General features: G+C 33.2%; 1 protein-coding gene across 1 annotated transcript in view; it reads left to right on the forward strand.

The window, feature by feature from the left end:
• Nucleotides 1-20,073, forward strand: part of LOC118198304 (protocadherin-like wing polarity protein stan) — a 187,121-nt gene that overhangs the window by 149,312 nt on the left and 17,736 nt on the right. The window contains exons 30-34 of the mRNA XM_085807976.1: nt 667-835; nt 923-1,006; nt 8,615-8,858; nt 11,154-11,933; nt 12,051-12,210. Of these exons, the coding sequence (XP_085664102.1) occupies nt 667-835; nt 923-1,006; nt 8,615-8,858; nt 11,154-11,933; nt 12,051-12,210 (1,437 nt within the window). The remainder of the gene's footprint in view (nt 1-666; nt 836-922; nt 1,007-8,614; nt 8,859-11,153; nt 11,934-12,050; nt 12,211-20,073) is intronic.

Raw genomic sequence — 20,073 nt, forward strand, 5'->3', positions numbered from 1 at the left:
GCGAAATTTTAAGGCTCTCTTAGTTTGGCCAATGTAAATTAGGATTCCTTGCCAGTGCGGTTTAATTTACATTGGCCAAACTAAGAGAGCCTTAAAATTTCGCGTCAAAGAACATGAGGCATATGTTAGAAAAAAGGAAACACAGAAGTCTTCTGTTGCTCAACATTGTTGGTCCGAAAATCACACTTTCAATTTTTCTGCTGCCAAAATTATTCAAAAAACATCTTCCATTGGAGAACTGGATTTTCTAGAGGCATTTCACATTCATAAAAATCTTTCTGTTCTAGTTAACGATCCTAATTCCAATCCAAATTTGCCTTCGGCTTTTAGAGAAATTATGTTTTAGTTCTGGTTTCGCCAACAGATGGCACCACTTGCTTATTCTTGTCCAGGCTTTCTTATCTTATCTAAACATTATTTCCTATCTTGTTCATTTGCGGTTTTGCAGCTGAAGATGATGGTTCGGTAAAACCATCGAAACTAGTCCTGTGAAAATTTTGCAAATTTACGCTGATTTTTGTTGTTTGACTTCTGAATTAGTATTTATTCGGCGTGTTATTGTGTCTTAATTATATTTTATAGTTATTAACTTGTTAGTGTTTCAATATTATGTTCAGCTTTTAGTTGTAAACTTTAATTTTAGCTGGTATATTTTTTATATTTTAGAACTCTTCTTTGGATAGCAGTACTGTTGTTGCCCATACAAGGATCAACATGGGTTCTAGCAATATTATCTGTAAATGAAACACATGCTATTCTACAATATGCATTTTCTTTTTTTTGCCTTTTGGAAGGAATATACATTTTTGTTGGATACTGTGTTGTTAATAAAAAGGTAAATTAAAATTTTTAATCAGAGTAACTCAGTAATTCCATGTAATATTTGAATAAGCACAAAGAATATTTTTTTGTTCATTGACAGGTTCATCAGCAAGTATTTTGTATGCTATCACAGTTTTGTAAACGTGGCAAATATCCTAGTGTGAATGATGTTAAATTAAATACAGTAAGTATACATGTTATTACACATATTAGTAGCCTGTTGTTACTATATAATACTTTACTTTTTAATTGTAATTAAAAAATAAATATTTTTCACGCAGTTTATTATATATTTAAAAAATACCGTTTGCAAGGTAATAGTAATATTCTTGCTTCCTTGCTTTGCTTTTTGTAAAACATTATTTATCGTTATTTGTGAAAGGCGAAAATGCCTTTAAAATGCCTGCATTAAATGACAATTAATCTCCAGTCGTAATTTCAGTCAACCTATTGTCGTCTCACAGTGTAGGCACTGAATAAAGCATGTACAGTTAAGAAAATTCTATGAAAAAAGTACCGAGTTTTATAAACTTAAATTACAGTATTTATTTCTGAGATGGGATGAATTTTTAATATTCGGACATACAACATATATTGTGATTTTAGTTAATAAACTGAGAGATTATGTGTGCAAATTTTGATTGTTGTGCTCCTATATATATTTACAGGTTCACCAGCGGCCGAGCGGTGAAATCGCTGAACACTGGTAGTTCGGTCCGAGGTTCGAATCCCGCGAACGAGCTGGCTGAATGGGCGTTTTCGTGGTTTTTCCCATGTGTAACGTTAATACGAGCCAGTTTCCCTTAGAAAGTCCTCCACGAAGGCATCTCTCCCCTTAGGCAGATAGCCTTTGTGCTTTGCCGTATTCTCAATACACCACACCACACCTATATATTTACAATACAGAAAAATGACATTACTTCGCCTAGTAGATTAAGGTTGTTGTTATATACTTTAAAATGACTAAATCCACCTCTCAATTGTGATGGATTTTATATTTTGTAAAAAATGCATAATTTTAAAAAATCCTAAAAAACCCTGTTCTTCGCATGTAAACTGAAGAGGGAAAAGTTCATATTTTTATACCTTCATCTATGGCTGCTATAATTAAGAAAACGAGTAACAAACATACTGCCGTTTGCAAACGAATGCTTCAGTTTTAATCAAAAAACTCTCTCTTACGCTAATATAAACCTGAATTGAGTAGCGTGAATGAAATTCTAGGTGTATTTGCATTATAAAGTTTAGTTAAATTACATGTCCTTGACTAACTAGAACTTAAGGGAAGTGTTTAGTGACTATTTGCTAGTCTTGTTACAACTATAAAATATAAGTTCAAAGAAGGGTTAAAATACCCTTTTATTTACTCAGAGAAATACTAACAGACGGCTTCTGTCGGACTTACAAGAAAGCCTCCACTTGGACTTTAACTTAAGATAGAAAATAAGAAACTGAACTAATCTAACTAGCTAAACTTTAGGCGAAGCTGTACAAAGATAAGTAACCGAGTTGGCCCGTAATTAATCTTCACAGGGGAATACTAACACGCACGTAAGACTACGCGCTCTACTGAGAACTTCGGAGCTCTTCTACGGAAGTGAGTGAACTTCCCATTAAATACTGGTTCTGCTACATAAAATGCGATTCTAAAATCTCATTCTTGCAGAGAGTTGTAGGTGGAAAACAAGAATTTAAAGGAAAGGGTTTTAAAATTAAAAATAACTGTTAGAAAATTAAAACAATCCTTACAGCACATATGTAAATTTGTAAAACAAGTAAATTACTCTTTGCTGAAAGAAATTACTTTCGTTTCATAAATTTACCACATTAATTAAAGTTATTACGAACATTATTTTATTTAAATGAAACAAGTAATAAAATTAAAATTACTTTTTTGTTTGAAGTTCTTACAATATCATGTTCCAACAATATAGTATTTTGGAACTTATATCTGGGGAAGGGGATGTATAAAAATGCTGTAGTTTCAGTTGACGTAATGCCTTCATGTTGAAAATCATAATATTAATTTTCAACAAGTTCGATAATAGCTTTTTTTACTTCAAGGGGTGTTGCACGGTGATGAAGCCATTTTTTTAAAGCCATATGGGCATTTATATTGACTCACAAGTTCACAAAAAAGTGACTCACAAGCAAATGGGAAGTCAAAATAAGTTTTTAACAGGTTTTAGCAGTAAATGATGGGCAAAATTTCGATTAAATTATATGGAGATAAATAATTAATTGTTTTTAGATTTTTAAGTGGAATGTTGCCCCGAAATGAAAGAGATACTTGTGTGAAACATGCGTGTTACGCAATCTTCCTGTCGTTTACCAGATGCTTTATATTTCGACTAAAACTAAAAAAAATTGCATTGTTTAACTAAAATTTGACAGCGCGGTTTACTTTCCTAAACGCAATTTGGGTCTGATTTAGTATGGGGTATGAAAACTATTAATGATGCTGAAAAAAATCTGAGGAATTACATCAAACTGTACAATCGATTAGAGGAATTTACATTGTTTCATCATTTCCTATTACGTTGTTTCTAATTATTAAAAATCGGGCAAGTTTCATGGCAAATGTTAAATAGTATATTAGTCACCTTTCTAGTTGACTTTGTGTCAAAGATTCCACACCGAATGTGTGAATTAGTTGCAAGTATAATGTAAGTACCATCTTCTCCGCATATAAATGTTTCTGAATCAACAGTGCATCACATTTTGAAAGACAAGAGATGCCTTTGCAATCAAATGTAAGAAATGGTCCCTTAGTTGAAGAAACATCATACAAACTTCACTGGGTATAATATTATATGGCAGGAGTTAGTGGGTATAATAGTTCTAGAAGTATATTTAAATTTCTCTGGGTTAAATCTCCTTTTGTGGTGATAAAGGTGCAACTAATTGCCTATAGAATGATATTGAATGTGAGCAATACAGCTATAATTTTTTGCAATCTGTACTATCCCCAGAAAAGTAATCTTAAAATATGTCAATATGGTCCTAATTTTATTTGGACTAGGGATAGAAAAACCATTATTTCATTAAAATTTTCCATTGAACAAATTAAATGCAAATTTCATAAGTGCAGTTATTAATGTTTTAATAATTTCTGTTTTATATAGATTTAATGGATCAGATGTATTATTGGAGGGGCTAAGACAACAAGAATCAGGGTAATATTCCTAAATTTGCAGGACTAGTTTTAAAGGTTTAAACCTAAAACCATCTTCTTCAGCTCCAGAAATGCAAATGATGAAATGCAAAAGCCTGTGCACAAGTGATAGCAATGAGAGGAACAATACCAAGTTACTAGCGCCATGTATTGATAAAAAATGAAAACAGCTACGAAATAATTTCCATAAAAGCTTAGGGTAAAAACGGATTGGAATTGGGATCGTTAACTAGAATGAAACATTCTTTGTGAATGTGAAACGCCTCTAGAAAATCTAGTTCGCCAACGGAAGATGTTTTTTGAATAATTTTGGCTGTAGGAAAATGGAAAGTATGATTTTATATAACAATGTTGGGCAACAGAGAATTTATGTGTTGATTTTTCCTAACATATGCCTCATGCTGCTTAGCGCGAAATTTAATGCTGTCTTAGTTTAGCCAATGTAAATTAAACCATATTGGCAAAAAATCCTGTATATATCCCAAGAGTTCATATCCGCAATAGTGTCAAGTATAGACCCGTGAATTTTATTAATAGAAGGGGAAAAAACGACCTGAAGGTCGAACTTTTGTAAAATGCGTGAAATTTTATAGTGTAATTACTATTTGTCATCAATAGATGGAGCTATTAGCTTAACTTCCTTTCTTTCATGTCTTTCTTTCATTGTTATCGCCAGAGTACAGAACTCTTTAGTAGTTTGCCTTTCCTGCAGCTGAAGAATTGAATTCTGTTTTAAACCTTTCAAACTAGTGCTGCAAATTTATGAATATTACGCTAATTCTTGTTGCCCTAGCACTTCTAATAATCGTCCTTCAGCGAGTTATTTTAACTTAGGGCTGAGATTTGCTTGAAATGTTTTACACAAAATATCAAACTCTCGCTCTGTTAATGTTATCTTATAAGCGCATTTCTTATTTTGTATTCAGTTTATGTTTTCTTTTTCTTTCTTTCCTTTTTTTTGGGGCCTTATAGGTTAAAAATGATTGTTCTTTCAAATAAATAGTAATTTAGAGAATTAGAAACTTTAGTTTTATTAATAATTTAAAAATATTTACGTGAATCTGGGATGTAAAATCAAGGATCTCACTAGTATTCAGTTTTTGATACCCATGTTGTTTATATATCAATTAATTGTTCTGTCTCATTTTTTGAGATGTTATTTTAATTATTGTAATTCTGAAATGTATTTAATCCAGTCACAAGCTTCAGTTTCCTCTGAGAATATCCTCTAACAACTTTTTTCCTCAAATAAATATTGTAGTCTAATATCAACCAACTTTAAACCGTTCAATTTTTCGAAACATTGTCTACTCATTTTTAATGTATTATAAACAAATATATAATTTTAAAAGTAATGTATTTTACATTAATTTTAATAATACTGTTGCGTGCGTACGGGTTCGTAAGAGATTGAATTCCCAAGTCGGATAAAAAGTTAAAAAAATCTATTCATATCACAAGAAATATGACGAAACGCTGGATTTTTCCTCAGAGTTATTCGTATAATATCACGCAATATAATCAGTAGCTATACTTTAAACTACTCAAACGTTAAGTAAAACTCAATCCATAGCGCAGAGAAAGCGAATCCGATCAACAATAACAGCAGCTAACTAAACAACTGAGCTGAAATGTTCTATCTGTGGCTTTTTATAGCTTTTTAAATCGGCCGCGCGAGATAGTTCTGGCAATTTCTGGAAAGTCAAAAAAGTAGAATTATGGTTACAGCTAACATAGTAGTCAATTACATTTATTTAAATTAAATGTAAATTACCGAAATAAATTTTATTCAATGTTAAATGCACGTGCTTTTGTATTTTTACTTTTCCGGCGTAGCTTTCTCCTAAAATTTGTCACGCTCTGCACTGCACGGGAAAATAGAACAATTTTAATTATAATTCTGCTAAAAATATCTAACTTAATAAAAAATTCGTAACAATACATATTTTAAATCTGGTACGCATTAACGTTTCTTAATCTGGCACAGATGTCTGCTAAATAGTTTCAAATTTTGATTTTGATCCGCGAATTTCTAATGGTCAACACAACAACTCCAGCAGTCATCCTTGGGCTTTGGACTAAATTACCAGCAAAGCCGAATTTCATTTTGTTTTCGAAAATTTCGGTTCACACACACAGATATATACGCATACAAAAACAAACAAACAAACAAACAAAAATTCATTTTCATTGGTGTCCAAGCTAAAATGTCGTAAATGATAAAACATCAAAATCTTGATTTCTCTTGGTGAATTCCGTTTCATACCCGAATCTCTTTTTAATTGGGGCGGAGGAATGTGAGGAATTAAAAGTCGTACGATGTTCTTGTGTAACAACCAACATATCCGGCTATCGATTGGAAACTCTCACGTTGAATTCTTGGCAAAGGCACGGTTGATTTTTCAAAATTCTTGATCACAAAAACCTAATGATTTTACATACTTTATTCGAAACTGTAAATGCTATTTAGTGCAAATATACGAATGCATTCATAAGTGATTCTGCCCTTCTGGAGCAGGTTTGAATTCTTCACGGTTAAGAGAAAAACTTTTATTTCGTAATTTACAATGTTTTTTTTAAACACAGGACAAAAAAAAAAAAAAAAAAAAAAAAAAAAAAAAAAAAAAAAAAAACGCAGACTTTTTCTTAACCGTATCATAATTTATCTTATCTACTTGTCAACATATTATTCCTCAATAAAATTAGGAAATGCGCATTATATAAATCGTATTACAAGTAAATATATATTGAGGTTACTACTGTTATAAATACTAATTTTAGACGTTTGTTTAATAACAGGCGTTAAATGATTTATAATCCCTGCAAAAATGCCAGTGAGTAAACAGATGCTCTTTTTTTTATAAGTAATCATAAATTGATGGTAAATAAATTGATAGTAAATGTTTTGAAATTAGCAATCTAAGTTTTATCAAAATTGTGTAGCTATTTTTTCGGAACGTTCAGTTATGTACAATCATAACTGGTAGTAAATGAATTTCAAATCAGCAATTCAAGTTTTATCAAAAGTGCATTACTTAACTATTTTATTGGAACATTAAATCATGTAGCTTTCGGCCAGTTAAGCAGATCCTATAGCTTGGTGAACAACATGAAGTTTGAATGCTGTCAAATTGAATAGGCTGTTGCAGATAGCAGAGTATCACAAAGTGTCTAGCAGATTAAAATTTCAATATCATAACAAAAGAGCAGACGAAAATTTCATAGTCAAAGAGGGATCGCTATCTTTTGCAAAGGCTGGTGGAAACTGTTGATAGAATGCCACAGAACTTCAAAGAACGTTGGGGGAATAGCGGAACTTTGAATTGACTTAAACAATTTACCGTCATCTTTATGAAATTACAGCAGATGCGATAATTTATGAAATTAGATATGAAAATGCCCAGCGATAATTGCTATGCTTAATATTAGAAAGTGAACAAGGCACAGGTTTAAGACAGAAGGTTATAGAATATAGTTGCCAGGATATTGTGCTGTTCACAAATGATTTAAAGTTCAGCATAGAACTAGATGATCAACGACTTCTTATATAACGCAAGAAAGGAAAACACAAAATTCTTCTTTTATTTGTATAAGCACTGTTTAGAAATGTTTCACTGATGCTAGTAAAATATTGAAGCAAATCCAGTGACCTTTTGTCGATTTTATGTTTCATTAGCTGAAAAGGTTTTCTTTGTTATGGAATGGGAAATATGCACACAAGCAGAGTACAACTGAATGCGAATATGCTGTAAGATGCGGCTGTAAAGCGCATGAACTAGAACATTTCTTTATTGGTTTTAAATTGAATTGGCGTGGAAGAAAGAAAAACCATCTGTTCACTGGTTTTAAATTGGATTGACACGACAGAAAGATATGTGCTGTACAATAATACTCTCCACATAGTCTTATGGAATAAGGAACCGCTCTTCGAGAGAGGAATAAATAAGGATATCACAAAAATGAATAATCGTTTCTTACTTCTGCAACATAGAAATGTTATGACTGTATTCTACGCTCTCTGCAAACTGTATTCATTGCAATTAATGTGCTGCATATACTATTAGAAATAGGCCAGGATTCAAAACTACTATTATGAAAAAAACTTATATGTAGGTAATGTATCTATGTAAACTTATATGTAGTAGGAAGATTATGCATTCTTGCAGAGAAATGTTTTGCAATTATGTTCCATTATATTCTCAGCGACATAAACTGTTGATTCGCCGCCTATAAAGCTGCAGTTTTATATAAACTTAAATGAAATGTGAACTTATTAATAGAGGTTTTCTCTTCTTGCATTTTATATTACAGTTTTCTGATTTCCTTAAGAAAATTTCGTCAGCTTCAAGCTGCTTTTGTTAAACATTTGTTATCTTCTAAATATGGTGTATAAAAACGTTAGATCTCCAGCAGCTTAGTTTAAATTTTTCATCTCAGTCTTTAGCTAATTAATTAATTATGTTCTACACTCTAATATGCTTTGCACATTATACGAAACTCAGTGCTCTAAGTTTTCCAGCTATGCTACCTGTACTGATTTAATAATGGTGAAATTAAATATTATTTTATCATTGTTGTTCGGTTGTAAGCAGACTACTAAATCATTTTTATTTACAGAATTCATCAGCTTATCATCCTCCATCTGAGACGTACCGAAGAAATATTGGAATTTCAACTTCGTCTGCCACAAGTAGGTCAACAGCAAAAACATCAACTAGTCAGTGTATACCAGATGTTGAAACAAAAACCTCTGAATTTCCATGCTCCTCTTCAAATCTTGACGAATCAACAGCAGATGTAAACATTTTCTATAAACAAGGGAAATATTATGGCCCTCTATTGGAAAATGACGATTTCCAGCGTAAGTATTCTGTGTGAGTCGTACAAAACTTTCCAGTTTAACATTCTGACTCAGACGCCACGAAGTTTTAAATAGTTAATGCGGCGTTGTTGCACATTCTCTCTTCGCAGTGTTGTCCATACTGTTTCCAAATTTAAAGTCTTGTTACTAAAAACTTGATTTGCTAGAGGATTTAAAATGCTTGCGAACATAAACGCATGAAGCCATTATTACATAGCACCAAACGAGCCAGTATATTAAGGAAGTGACTGACAATTATAGAATTTTGTTTTGATATTAAGACTATCTTAGGTTTTCCCGTTGGTTCCATTTATTGATACAACCAGCTCAAATATTGTTTAATTTGTACGAAACAGAATTCAGTGATCCTGTTATCATGAAAAAGTAATATTTTATGCAATTGTGTAAAAGATAGGACCATTCAATATTTCTTGAAATAGTAGCCCATTAAATATTTATTAAATGTTTCCTGAATATTTAGTCACAAACCTAAGTTTACAGTTAAATGAGTGTATCAGTTTATCAAATTAGATGTAGATTATGATATATAATTGTTTTCTGAAAAATATCACGTGATTAAAACTGTTGTAGTTTTAAGGTTTAGGTTTTTTTTAATTCGTTTCGTAAAATGGAGCCGTCAACCTACAACCAATCATTTAAGAGTAATTTTTTTACCCTGTTATGTTTCTAAAACACCTATACAGGCATAAAATACTAACAAAAGAAGTAAAAGTTAGCTAAAAGTTTAAAAATTTTTTTTCTCAATATAAAATCACAACAAAACATTTCCTGGATACTATAATTATATTAAAACAAAATCAAAAGACGATTGTGTATACTTAACATGTTATATATTAAGATATGAGGTCACAGGGGACATACTTAAAAAATTAGTTAAAATTGAAATCTGGGCTACAACTTCAATTGGAGAAAATTCTTCACATTTCTAGGAATAAGGAGGTGGCTATGGATACAGTGCTTTCCATACATGAAAAAGACTCGTTCTCACAATTATGAATACATTAGCTAAGCATCAACAACTTCATCTACTTTGAGCAATAAATTTTGTCCGGTTACGAAGCCCAATAGTGGCCTAGTGGTAAAATCGCTTAACACTGGTATTTCTCCCCTGGCTCAAATCTTGGTGAATAGTCTGACTGAAATCAAATTTTCGAGGCTTTCCGGATGTGTAACGTGAATACGAGCCATTGTTAGAAGTCAATACATGACATAGGTTTTCCCTTAGTTGAATAACCAGTTATTTTAAATTTTGGTATCTTTTCTGAATTTCTTATTCCTCTTGCATTTTCTTGCCAGGATGCAAATTAAGTCAAGTGAAGAGAATATTCAAACAGGCGAAAAGAGAAAGTTAGACAAAGCGTGATTTTGCTGGTAAGCGCACGTTGATATTCTGTCTTCTAGCTGTTAATTTTAGTTGTGGCTACGCACTCTGGCCGTTTATTAAGTCTATCTCCGGTGTAGGTTGTTGAGTCAGCTAGTTAGATTTAAGTAAATTGTGTAGTCTAGCAATACTCTTTACCTTTTTCGAATTTATTGCTAAATTTACCATAAGTTCTCACCGCAAGTAGTCGGTATTTTGTGAGCACAAAGTACATGCATTTTTATTAAAGTATTTGAGAATAAAAGCTATTTACAGCCTTTCCCTGTGTTGTTACTCTTCACGTCTGTCTGAGATTTACTACCTACTAAGATCAAGCAACTTGTATAATAGCAAAAAAGACACGATGTTACAACACAAGCTTATGTGCCTAAAGCTCAAGTGGAAATGAGTATGCTGGCTTGAAATTTGGAATGTTATATTCACCAAGGTTTTCAGTTACATGGTCCATCTCCGTATCTGCTTCGGGGAAACGATGCCTTCTTAGAGGGTAACTTAAGGGGGCATAAACACCCATATGAATTACACTTTAAGAAAATTGCAAAACTCTCCCCCATTCAACCCTTTCAGCAACTAGGAGCCAAATTTGTGATGAACTATCAATGCTCATTGAGTTTAATCACAGTCTTAGTTTTCTGTAAACGTTTAGTTATCTGATAAAAGTATTAAATTGCGCACATAATAGCAGACAATATTTATTATAAAATGCCTTCAGACTAAATAAATTATTTTAGAAATTCTTATATATTTACATTTTATGTATGTATTGATTAATCCAATTTAACAAATATTTCAATTCTGTTTCTGTGATTAGTGCATATATTTGTCTGCAATGTAGCCATTTGTTAACTTTTGTACATTTTCCTCTTATACCATGTATTTGGTTTCCTTTTTAGAATGTGCTGCGTCTTCTCCTGGTCCAAAAATGGGTATTAATGTCTTTTCGTACCCTCGACTGCCAGGATCAAGATCATCTTTGAGCAAGACATCTTTATCTTTAAAGATGGGTCTAAATTCCCAAGATCAAAGTCTAAGCTGGGGAAGCATTGACAGCCAAAAATCATCTCCATTATCAGCACCTGTATGTTCTAATCGCCTTGAATATCCACCTCCAAAAATGGGAATTAGCAGAGTAGACAAGTCACTGCTTCTAACAGATAGTAAAAGTCTTGGATTCAATTCTCATTTAGCTATACCCAGCATGAAATCGGATTTAAAAACAGGAATATGTTCTTACTGTAGGTCTCAAAATTCTTCTAAAGATGTCCATACTGATAGTAATATTTCATCTCAGCAAGATTTGAGCCTTACATCTCCACACAAAAGCAGCCATAGTGAAAACACGAGGTGTAAAAGTGCCTCAAAAGAGCGCCTTTCAGGTTCAAAAGGGAGTGACGAATTTGTGTACAGTACTCAAGAAAAGTGTAAAAAATTAAAGATGCAACATTGTGATGATGTTGACAAAGACATAAAACTGAGAAATGAAACAAATTGTATTCCAAACAATATTTCATCTAGTTATATGTGTAAAGAAAATAGCTCAAATCCCACACGAGAAAATGCAAGTGTACCTAATTCTTCTAAAAACACAATAACTCATAGTAAGGAGAATATCAATTCTCAGTCTGTGCCAAATACTGTGTCATTTTTCGATCCATCTTCACCTAAGCTGATTGGTAAGATAAATAATATTTTACATTTCTCTATACGAGTGAATTGTTACATATTCTTATTAATAACTTTATGATTACTAACGACTTAAAATCTCCGCCCCCCCTTTCTTTTTCTCTAAGATGATACTCCAAGTGAAGGGGAACTGCCTATGACAAACTTCAATTCGGAAGACAAAAGCACCCTCTCTGATGACAATAAGTTTTCCGATGATCTATCTCATGTATATATTAATGTTACTGGTATACCGCCGTTAGCAACTGCTGAACTTAGTGATTCTGAGTAAGTGATCATGTTTACTATTACGTTATATAATTAAATGTTAAAATCATTTTATAGAATTTTTCAGTGCTAGGAGTTTACATCTGTGATAAAATATTCGTAAATGAATGTGAAGATAAAAAACAACTTTCATTTTATTATTTCCCACGAAATGCATTATGGTTGTGAATTTGTCCTCAAGAATGCTCAAAGTTCCTCCCCCCTCAACAGTCAGTCACTTCTTGAGGCCTCATCAGTAGACGAATTGTTAAGACTGGTGAATACTGGTAGTTTGATCTGGTTTCGGTTTGAACCCAAGCGAAGAGGCTGGCTACATGTTTAGCTTTAGTGGTTTTCTCCACATGTAACGTGAATACGAGCCACTGCACGGAGGCAGATAGCCCTCGGGGCTTTGCTATATTGAAATAAACTAACACTGAAGCATTTTTCAGGAATGACTCAACCCATCGGTCATCACAGACAGCGTTCGCCAGGGTGCACCATAAGAGGTAACCAGATAATGCATCTTCAAGAAGGGGAAGAACACACGCAAACAACCAAACCTCACGTGGGATTTGAACTCGTACCTTGGAGCTTGGACTAGTCGTCAGCCCCCATTTACTCTACCATCAAACGCGATACAATGCCTGAAGTAGAAATTGCGAATTAATTTCTTCAAACAGGAATAGCTCAGAAATTAAGTATCCTCCCCCCAAAAAAAATAAATGAATGAATACAAGAAATAAAATAAAGAAAGGGGAAAAGTATTATTATTTCTATGCTTCATTGTGAGCATTTATAAATCTGAAGTCAAAGGGAAAAAATGGAGCTCAGCTTCTCTAACAATTCTCCACTAGTTATACGCATGTGGAATTGAATTAAAAGTTTGCCTGCTGGTGTTCTCAACAGAATTCATTGGATTGGCATATGCCATAGTACATGCCGGACAAGGATACCTTCATGAAAGAAGTTTTGAAAGAAACATACTGTTAACTTTATAATACAGGAAGATTTGGATTTATTCGATTAGGACAAAGCATACTAAGGCTATCTGTCTAAGGGAAGGGATGTCTTCGTGAAGGGCTTCTGAGGAAAACCAGCTCAAATTGACATTACACAGGAAGAAAACCATGAAAACTCCATGCAGCCAGCCTTTTGCGGGATTTTGAACCACTGTCTAATCACAAGTGTTCAACAACTTTACAGTTCGGTTATTAGTGGGCCTTGGAAAGGAAGAAAGCCACAAAAATACATGCAGTAAACTCTCACTTCAACAGCACAAAATCGAACTATTAATTTTTTGCAGCTTAAAACCATCCAGCTACTGGTTAGCTACAAAAAGACTTAAATTCAACCTTTTCCAGATTTAATATGATAATTCATAATTTTCAAATTTTTATTTGAGTGGAACTGTTGCTTAAAGAAACGTTTTTACAGCAAATTAGTATATTATGACTTGAAACAAGAGAAATTAAAAATAATAAAATTAAAATTCAGAATAATGGTAACTGGTAATTATGTAGTGATATTTAGTGATCAAATTACTACTACAAATTACTAGTAAATTTACGACTTTGTACTACAAATGAATTAATTAGTCAATGAATAAGAGTGAGCTATTTATTGATAGAATGTCAAAAAACTGCATATAATGTTTTCTGCTATAATAGTTAGATATTTCTTCTGACGATGTGGCATTGGAATATAAAGTAAAATAATATTAGCAAAATTTTCATTGTAAACGAGTTTGTCTGGCAAATAAATAATTACTAAAATTCTCTATGATAAAGAAGAAATATAAAGATTTAATTTGACTCAAAACATTACGAAACATGCTTTTTAAGTACCGTTACAAGGGAAAAATAACTCAGATTCTTCATGCTGAGCTTGAAATAGCAACCAGGATGAAATTACCAGTATTCCGCTGTTTTAGCTTATTATGCCTATTTCAGTTTGAAGCTGAGTTTTGAATTTTCCCAGAGACTTATCTCTGTTCTTATCGCCTTGATACGGAGCTGAGAGTCTGAGAGTCTATCATCACTGAGTTGCTGTCGAGATATACTGTTCAGTATATACTGATGTGAGTTACGAACTCATGAAGGTCTCTTTAAATAATCATTCCAAACGATCAAGGAGAAATTACCATTTTCTTTAATTAGTAAATTCATACAGCAAAATAAATAGATGGAAACAAATAAAGGAGAAGGGAGACGTTAGATAAATCCTCCTTTAGCGCCAGATATATATCATAAAGTTCCAGTATCACTCGCAAAAGTAACCTAATCCGTAATTCAAATAAATTTTCTTTGCTTCGAAGTCTCCCACACTTGATTAACAACAAAATATCACGGCATTCAGAAACGTGTTAATGTGGCGTTGCAAGAGCTTCCGGAAACTTCGGCAAAAATCGCTGCGAGAGCTTTGAAAATGCGTTTCAAATTGCTTTCCAAAATTACCAAAGTCGGGAGAAAGCGCCAAAAGTAGCCAATTTGGAGCAAACAAATCTCGCTAGAGTCCACCAGGAGCAGGTTGGTACATTTCATTCTTCTGGTTGGGCTGTTTTAATAATTTAAGCTTTGCGTGTTTCGTAATTTTAAGATACAATTAATTTTATACAAGAAATTAATACTTACATACATACAAAGCTACAAATTCAGTTACACAAAAAATAAATCCTCAAGCTATTTAAAACTGCTATTACCCTAAATGCAAAAATTGGAAAAACTAAACGGAAAAATAAATAAAACAATACATAATATTGCAACAGTACACAAAAACAGAACTGCAGTCAAAAGATTTAAATACCTGTAGAAATTTACAATTATATATATATATATATATGTATATATATATACATAATATATAATCAAAAATGAAACATATATAATACAGCAGTCAAAAGGTTTTAACTATTTTAGAAATATACAAATGCAATAGTTGTAGAATTAACAATAGTTTAAAAGTTGTTTAAGTGTGGCTTAACCTAACTTAGCAGCCATATTTGTTTGAAACGTAGCAGAATAGTAAATAAAGTGAGTTTCTGCACCTTCAGTGTCTTTTTACAGTGAGGGATCAAACTGGCCATTAAAATTGCAACACTGTGAAGGAAAGCAGATACAAAAAAGATATTTGTTGCATGTAAACAGTATGGCATGAAAACAAAATGATTAAAATGTTAAGCATTTTGGAGGTTTGCAGGGGTGCGAAATTAGTAGAAACAGCTGCCACCTCTGGGAACTAAAACGGCCCTTACCCGATTAGGCATGGAGTTAAACGGGGCTTGGATGACAGAAATTGGCAACTCATTCCATGCTGCTTCAAGTATATACCACACTTCATCAACCGTATTAGCTGGAGAGGGGTGGCGGGCCAGTCTCTCTGCAACCCGTGTCCAGATGTTTTTAATGGGTGACAGATCTAGAGACCACGCAGGACAGAGCAGCAATCGAATACCCTGTATATAGAGGAAGGTCAGGACACAACGTGCAACATGTGGTCTTGCATTATCTTGTTGGAACATAGCGTTTGGCAGGCCTCGAAGATAGGGCACAACCGCTGGATGTAAAATGTCAGTAATGTACCCATCTGCGTTCAAATTGCCGGCGATCCGAACTAGAGTGCGTGTCGTGTACCCAATGGCTGCCTAAACCATCACACCAGGTGCAGAGCCCCTATATCGATATCAAATGCAAGCAGGCGACGTGCGGTCTACTCGGACACTCCAGACACGTATACGGGCATCAGAACCGGCACGTAAATCCGAAACTCGTTAAAAAAGACGTCATTGTGCAACTCCTGTACCCAGCTTTGTCATCTGGCTCACCAGGGTCGTCGTCTCTCTTTATGCTGCATTGTCAAGGGAAGCCGAAGTAATGGTCACCCTAGTAATAGTCCAAGCTGCTGCAAACGTCGACGCACCTTACGAGCTGATACGGAGCTTGCTGCAAACATGCCCATTTCCTGACTAATGGTCCGTGATGTAATCGTACGGTTTTTCAGGGCTGATCTCACAATATGTCTGTCCTTTCTGGCGTTAATGATGGGAGGGCATTGAGATCCTGCATGCCGTTCCGTATGACTCTCAGCAATCCATTGATTCCTTATTCGCGTGACAGTAGTTGATGACGACCAGTGTGACCGGCGATATCGGAACAAACAATTTCGATAGGCAACGATCTATCGAAATTCGAAACTTGCTGATAAGCATTTCCTTTTCTTATTCGAGGCATAATAACACGATATTCTGAGTAACTCCAACCTTACAAAGCATTTTCCGAATGAGAAATCCAGTACACAAATTTTCTTTTGTGCAGTGCGTCAGGTGACGTTTCTCCCTCCTGCGCCGTCTAAATGCTCTGAAATACTAATCATTTGCATATCCCAACTTCTTCTTTCTTTCATGTGATTTTGACATTCGTCAGATCATTCCTTCCTGGTGTTGCAATTTTAATGGCCAGCAGTGTATATATATATAATAAAAATACAATACAAAAGAATAAGTTCTAAAACCAATATCCAGTTTTGCGCTGTAAGCTTCAGCAACTGGTGATAATATTCAAACTATAAAAAACCTTTAAATCCAATAGATATTTAAACTAGTGGATGCTAATATCAAACTAAAAAACAAAATTTTCTGCTCAAGAAATAAACCACTGTGAATAAAAGTACAACTCCAGAAATGAGATCAATACTGCAAGAGAAAAGAACCAACAATGCAATTAATGCTTGAAAGACGCCCAACCGGGATAATGGTTAGCGACGCTGTCTACAGTACTGATGGTCCGATGTTCGAATCTCTAAGAAGACATGGATGTTTGTAAATGTATAGTGTCTGTGCGGCAGGGGATACTTTAAATATGCGGCTATCCAGAAGGAGTGATAGTATTTAATTTTCAAGGATGTTTCTTAAATATAGTATGTAAATTTAATGCTTTATGAAAAACTGAGTCGAGTAAGCAAGTTTAATGCGATAAGAAAAAAAAAATAGTTAAACTATAACTTTTTAATCGAAGTGTTCAGCCAGAAGTTATAATTTAGTTGTGAAGCTGTAAATTAATTTAAAAGAATTAAATGCAAGAAAACGAAATAAGATACCATTTGTTACAGAATACTGGTTTTATTTAAGCAAGACTCTCTTGAAACTGAACTGAAGTGGACCCATTTTGTTAATAATAGAAACAGATAATTAAGTTGCCCAATTAACATTAAAACAGTTGCAATGATTTTGATAAGAATGTTTAATTCAACTGTGTAAATACATCCAGTCTATCTTGATGTAACGTGTTAGTTGTAAACTATCATAATAAACAAATAGTTTAAAGTTGAAAAAACATTTTTAAGTTGACAATTGGAATTAAGCAAAGCGGTTGTTTAATACATTTATGTGTAATTTTGTTATATTTTATTATTTTAATTAATAATCTAAGTTATTTTGAAAACCCCGACTGTCACTAGATAGATTTTTAATTCTTTTGGTTTGATTAATGATAATGAGATTAAAGAGTCTTGTTTTGGCAAATAATTATATTTTGTTGAGATTGTAAATATTTAGGTCTAAATAATCTGGTTTCGTATCACTAATTTGATTGGCATTTTGGATAGATGTCTTGTTTTTTAATTTCATTCCAATTATTTATGGCAATAATGTCGTTTGTATATCTGAATGTAAATTTAAGAAGGTCTGGTTTTCGGTAGCGTTGATAAAATTAAATTCTTAAACGAAGAGGAAAAGTTACAAATGACAATAGAATATTTTGCACTCACCGGAATACAATTAATTTGTAGACAAATTTTATCTTGATACTTAATTTTCAAGATACACTTTATCACAGTGTGATTTTAAATGCACACTGTGATAAAGTGTGCATTTAAAATCAATATACCATTTCTCGAAATTAATTAAACTTTAATGTTGGAAATAATGTTTTAAAGTTGTATTAAAATACTGTAAATCTCATTGAGCAGCAAGGTGGTGCATAAACTTTCAAAATCTTAGCAGTTAATATTATAGACCTGATGTTTTGTTAATAGTTTTAAAAACTTTTTGTTTATTGCTGATAATCCAATTATTATGCAAAGTAATATTTCTAAGCTCCTGGACTTTTACACACTCTTTTTAAAGTATTTTGGTGATATTAAACCTGTTCCTTTTTTGTAATTATTCACCCCGTTGTCAATAAAGATGAATGTGATTGGATTCTTGGGAAGTTTTGGTATTGCATACAAACTGCAGAAATTATTATAATGATGCTTATGTTTTTGTGATATGCTTAAAACACACTTATTAGTAAATGTAAAGTCTCAGAACTATATGACTCGATCCTAGGGAAGCTGACAAACTATACTAGTGATAATGATTAACATTGCATCTAAAATTGCTTCCAGTAAGATATTGTATGCTTACAGGAAGAAGTTTGAATGACTGATTTTATGCAGCTTATAACCTTTATGGATTCATTACTTGAGCAACGAGGCACAAGAAAATGTTTTGTACTCGTTACAATTACACTTATTTTTACAACATACTGCTTGAAGACATTAAAGCAGTTTGCTGCAAACATAAGTGTAACTTTTCTTAACCCTTCGGTGGTTGCGAGATTGTTTGCTGAGGTGATGTTTTCACCCGGTCTATTCTCCCAAAATATCAGAGCATGATTTTAGACCCTGGTGAACAAAAATTATCTGTTTGGTACCACTTCATGTCTTATCGATTTTAAGTTATCCATGAAGTTTAGCAACTTACTCGCAAAGGTATCAGGGTCAACTTTGGTATTGGGTGGATCAAAAAATTCACCAGGAAGTTTTAATGTTTGTTTCTTATACTATTTGGACAAGTGTTTCCGTCCACTGAGCATTATGATGCACTTTTATAGCAGCCTTCAACGTTCTATGAAACCCTCAGTTTTCCCATTGCATTGAGGATGGTATGATGTAGTGTGAAAAACTTTAGACCCACATATTACAATCAAATTCCTGAACAGCAGTGGTTCAAACTTTGTTCCTTAATCCATAATAATTTTGTATGGGACGTCAAATCTGCATACCAATGCTCATAAAAAAGCTTTGCTTACCACTTCTGCAGCAATGTATGGCAATGCGATGACTCCGATCTACCCAGTAAATCGGGCGATGCAAATTAAACAATATGCGTTCCCATTTTGAAGAAGAGTAATCGGCCAATGAGGTCAATATACAAAACACTGAAATGGGTGTCTGGTTCTTGATATTCGGCAAATTTAGTTTTGGTGTGTTTATTGAGCTCGTTAACGACTATCAAAAGATTAATCATACTCCTTAATCATCAGATTTGTTGGATACTTTCTATTCTCTAAAACAAACCCCACTTTAAAAAACGCCATTTTGAGATATCTTCAAAATTCAGAAAGTTGTAACGATGAGATGAGAGCTTAAGAAATTTTAATTTCATAAAAATCGGAATATCTACAAAATTAATCGTAAAATTTTGTAAGAGCACTATTTATATGCAGGATAAGGGTTCGTAGAGTTCTCTTTAAATAATTTTACAGTCTAATTAATAACAAGACGGGAAATGTTATTGAGACAAATAATATGTCTTACAGCATAGCCATAAATAACCCCAAAAAGAAAACTAAATGAAGCGAAATTCTCTTTAACACGAGAGGAATATCTCAGGTCATCAAAATTGATGTCAGAGCAAAATCTAAAGCAATGATCTAGCAAAGTTTGCTAACAAAACAATCGCGAACTCACAACATTGAATTCAAGCTGCAAGTAACTTCATATAGATGAAAACTATCTATCTACCTATCGCTTTCTCTCTCTCAATATTGCTCAAAAGAGTGAGTGAGCGCTTCTGAAACCTTCCTGGAAAACCGCTCATAGGTCTTTAAAAACGTGCTTTTC

Source organism: Stegodyphus dumicola, chromosome X1 (genome assembly GCF_044657685.1).
Source record: "Stegodyphus dumicola isolate Sdum_Otavi_A_Nest chromosome X1, ASM4465768v1".
Classification (NCBI taxonomy): domain Eukaryota; kingdom Metazoa; phylum Arthropoda; class Arachnida; order Araneae; family Eresidae; genus Stegodyphus; species Stegodyphus dumicola.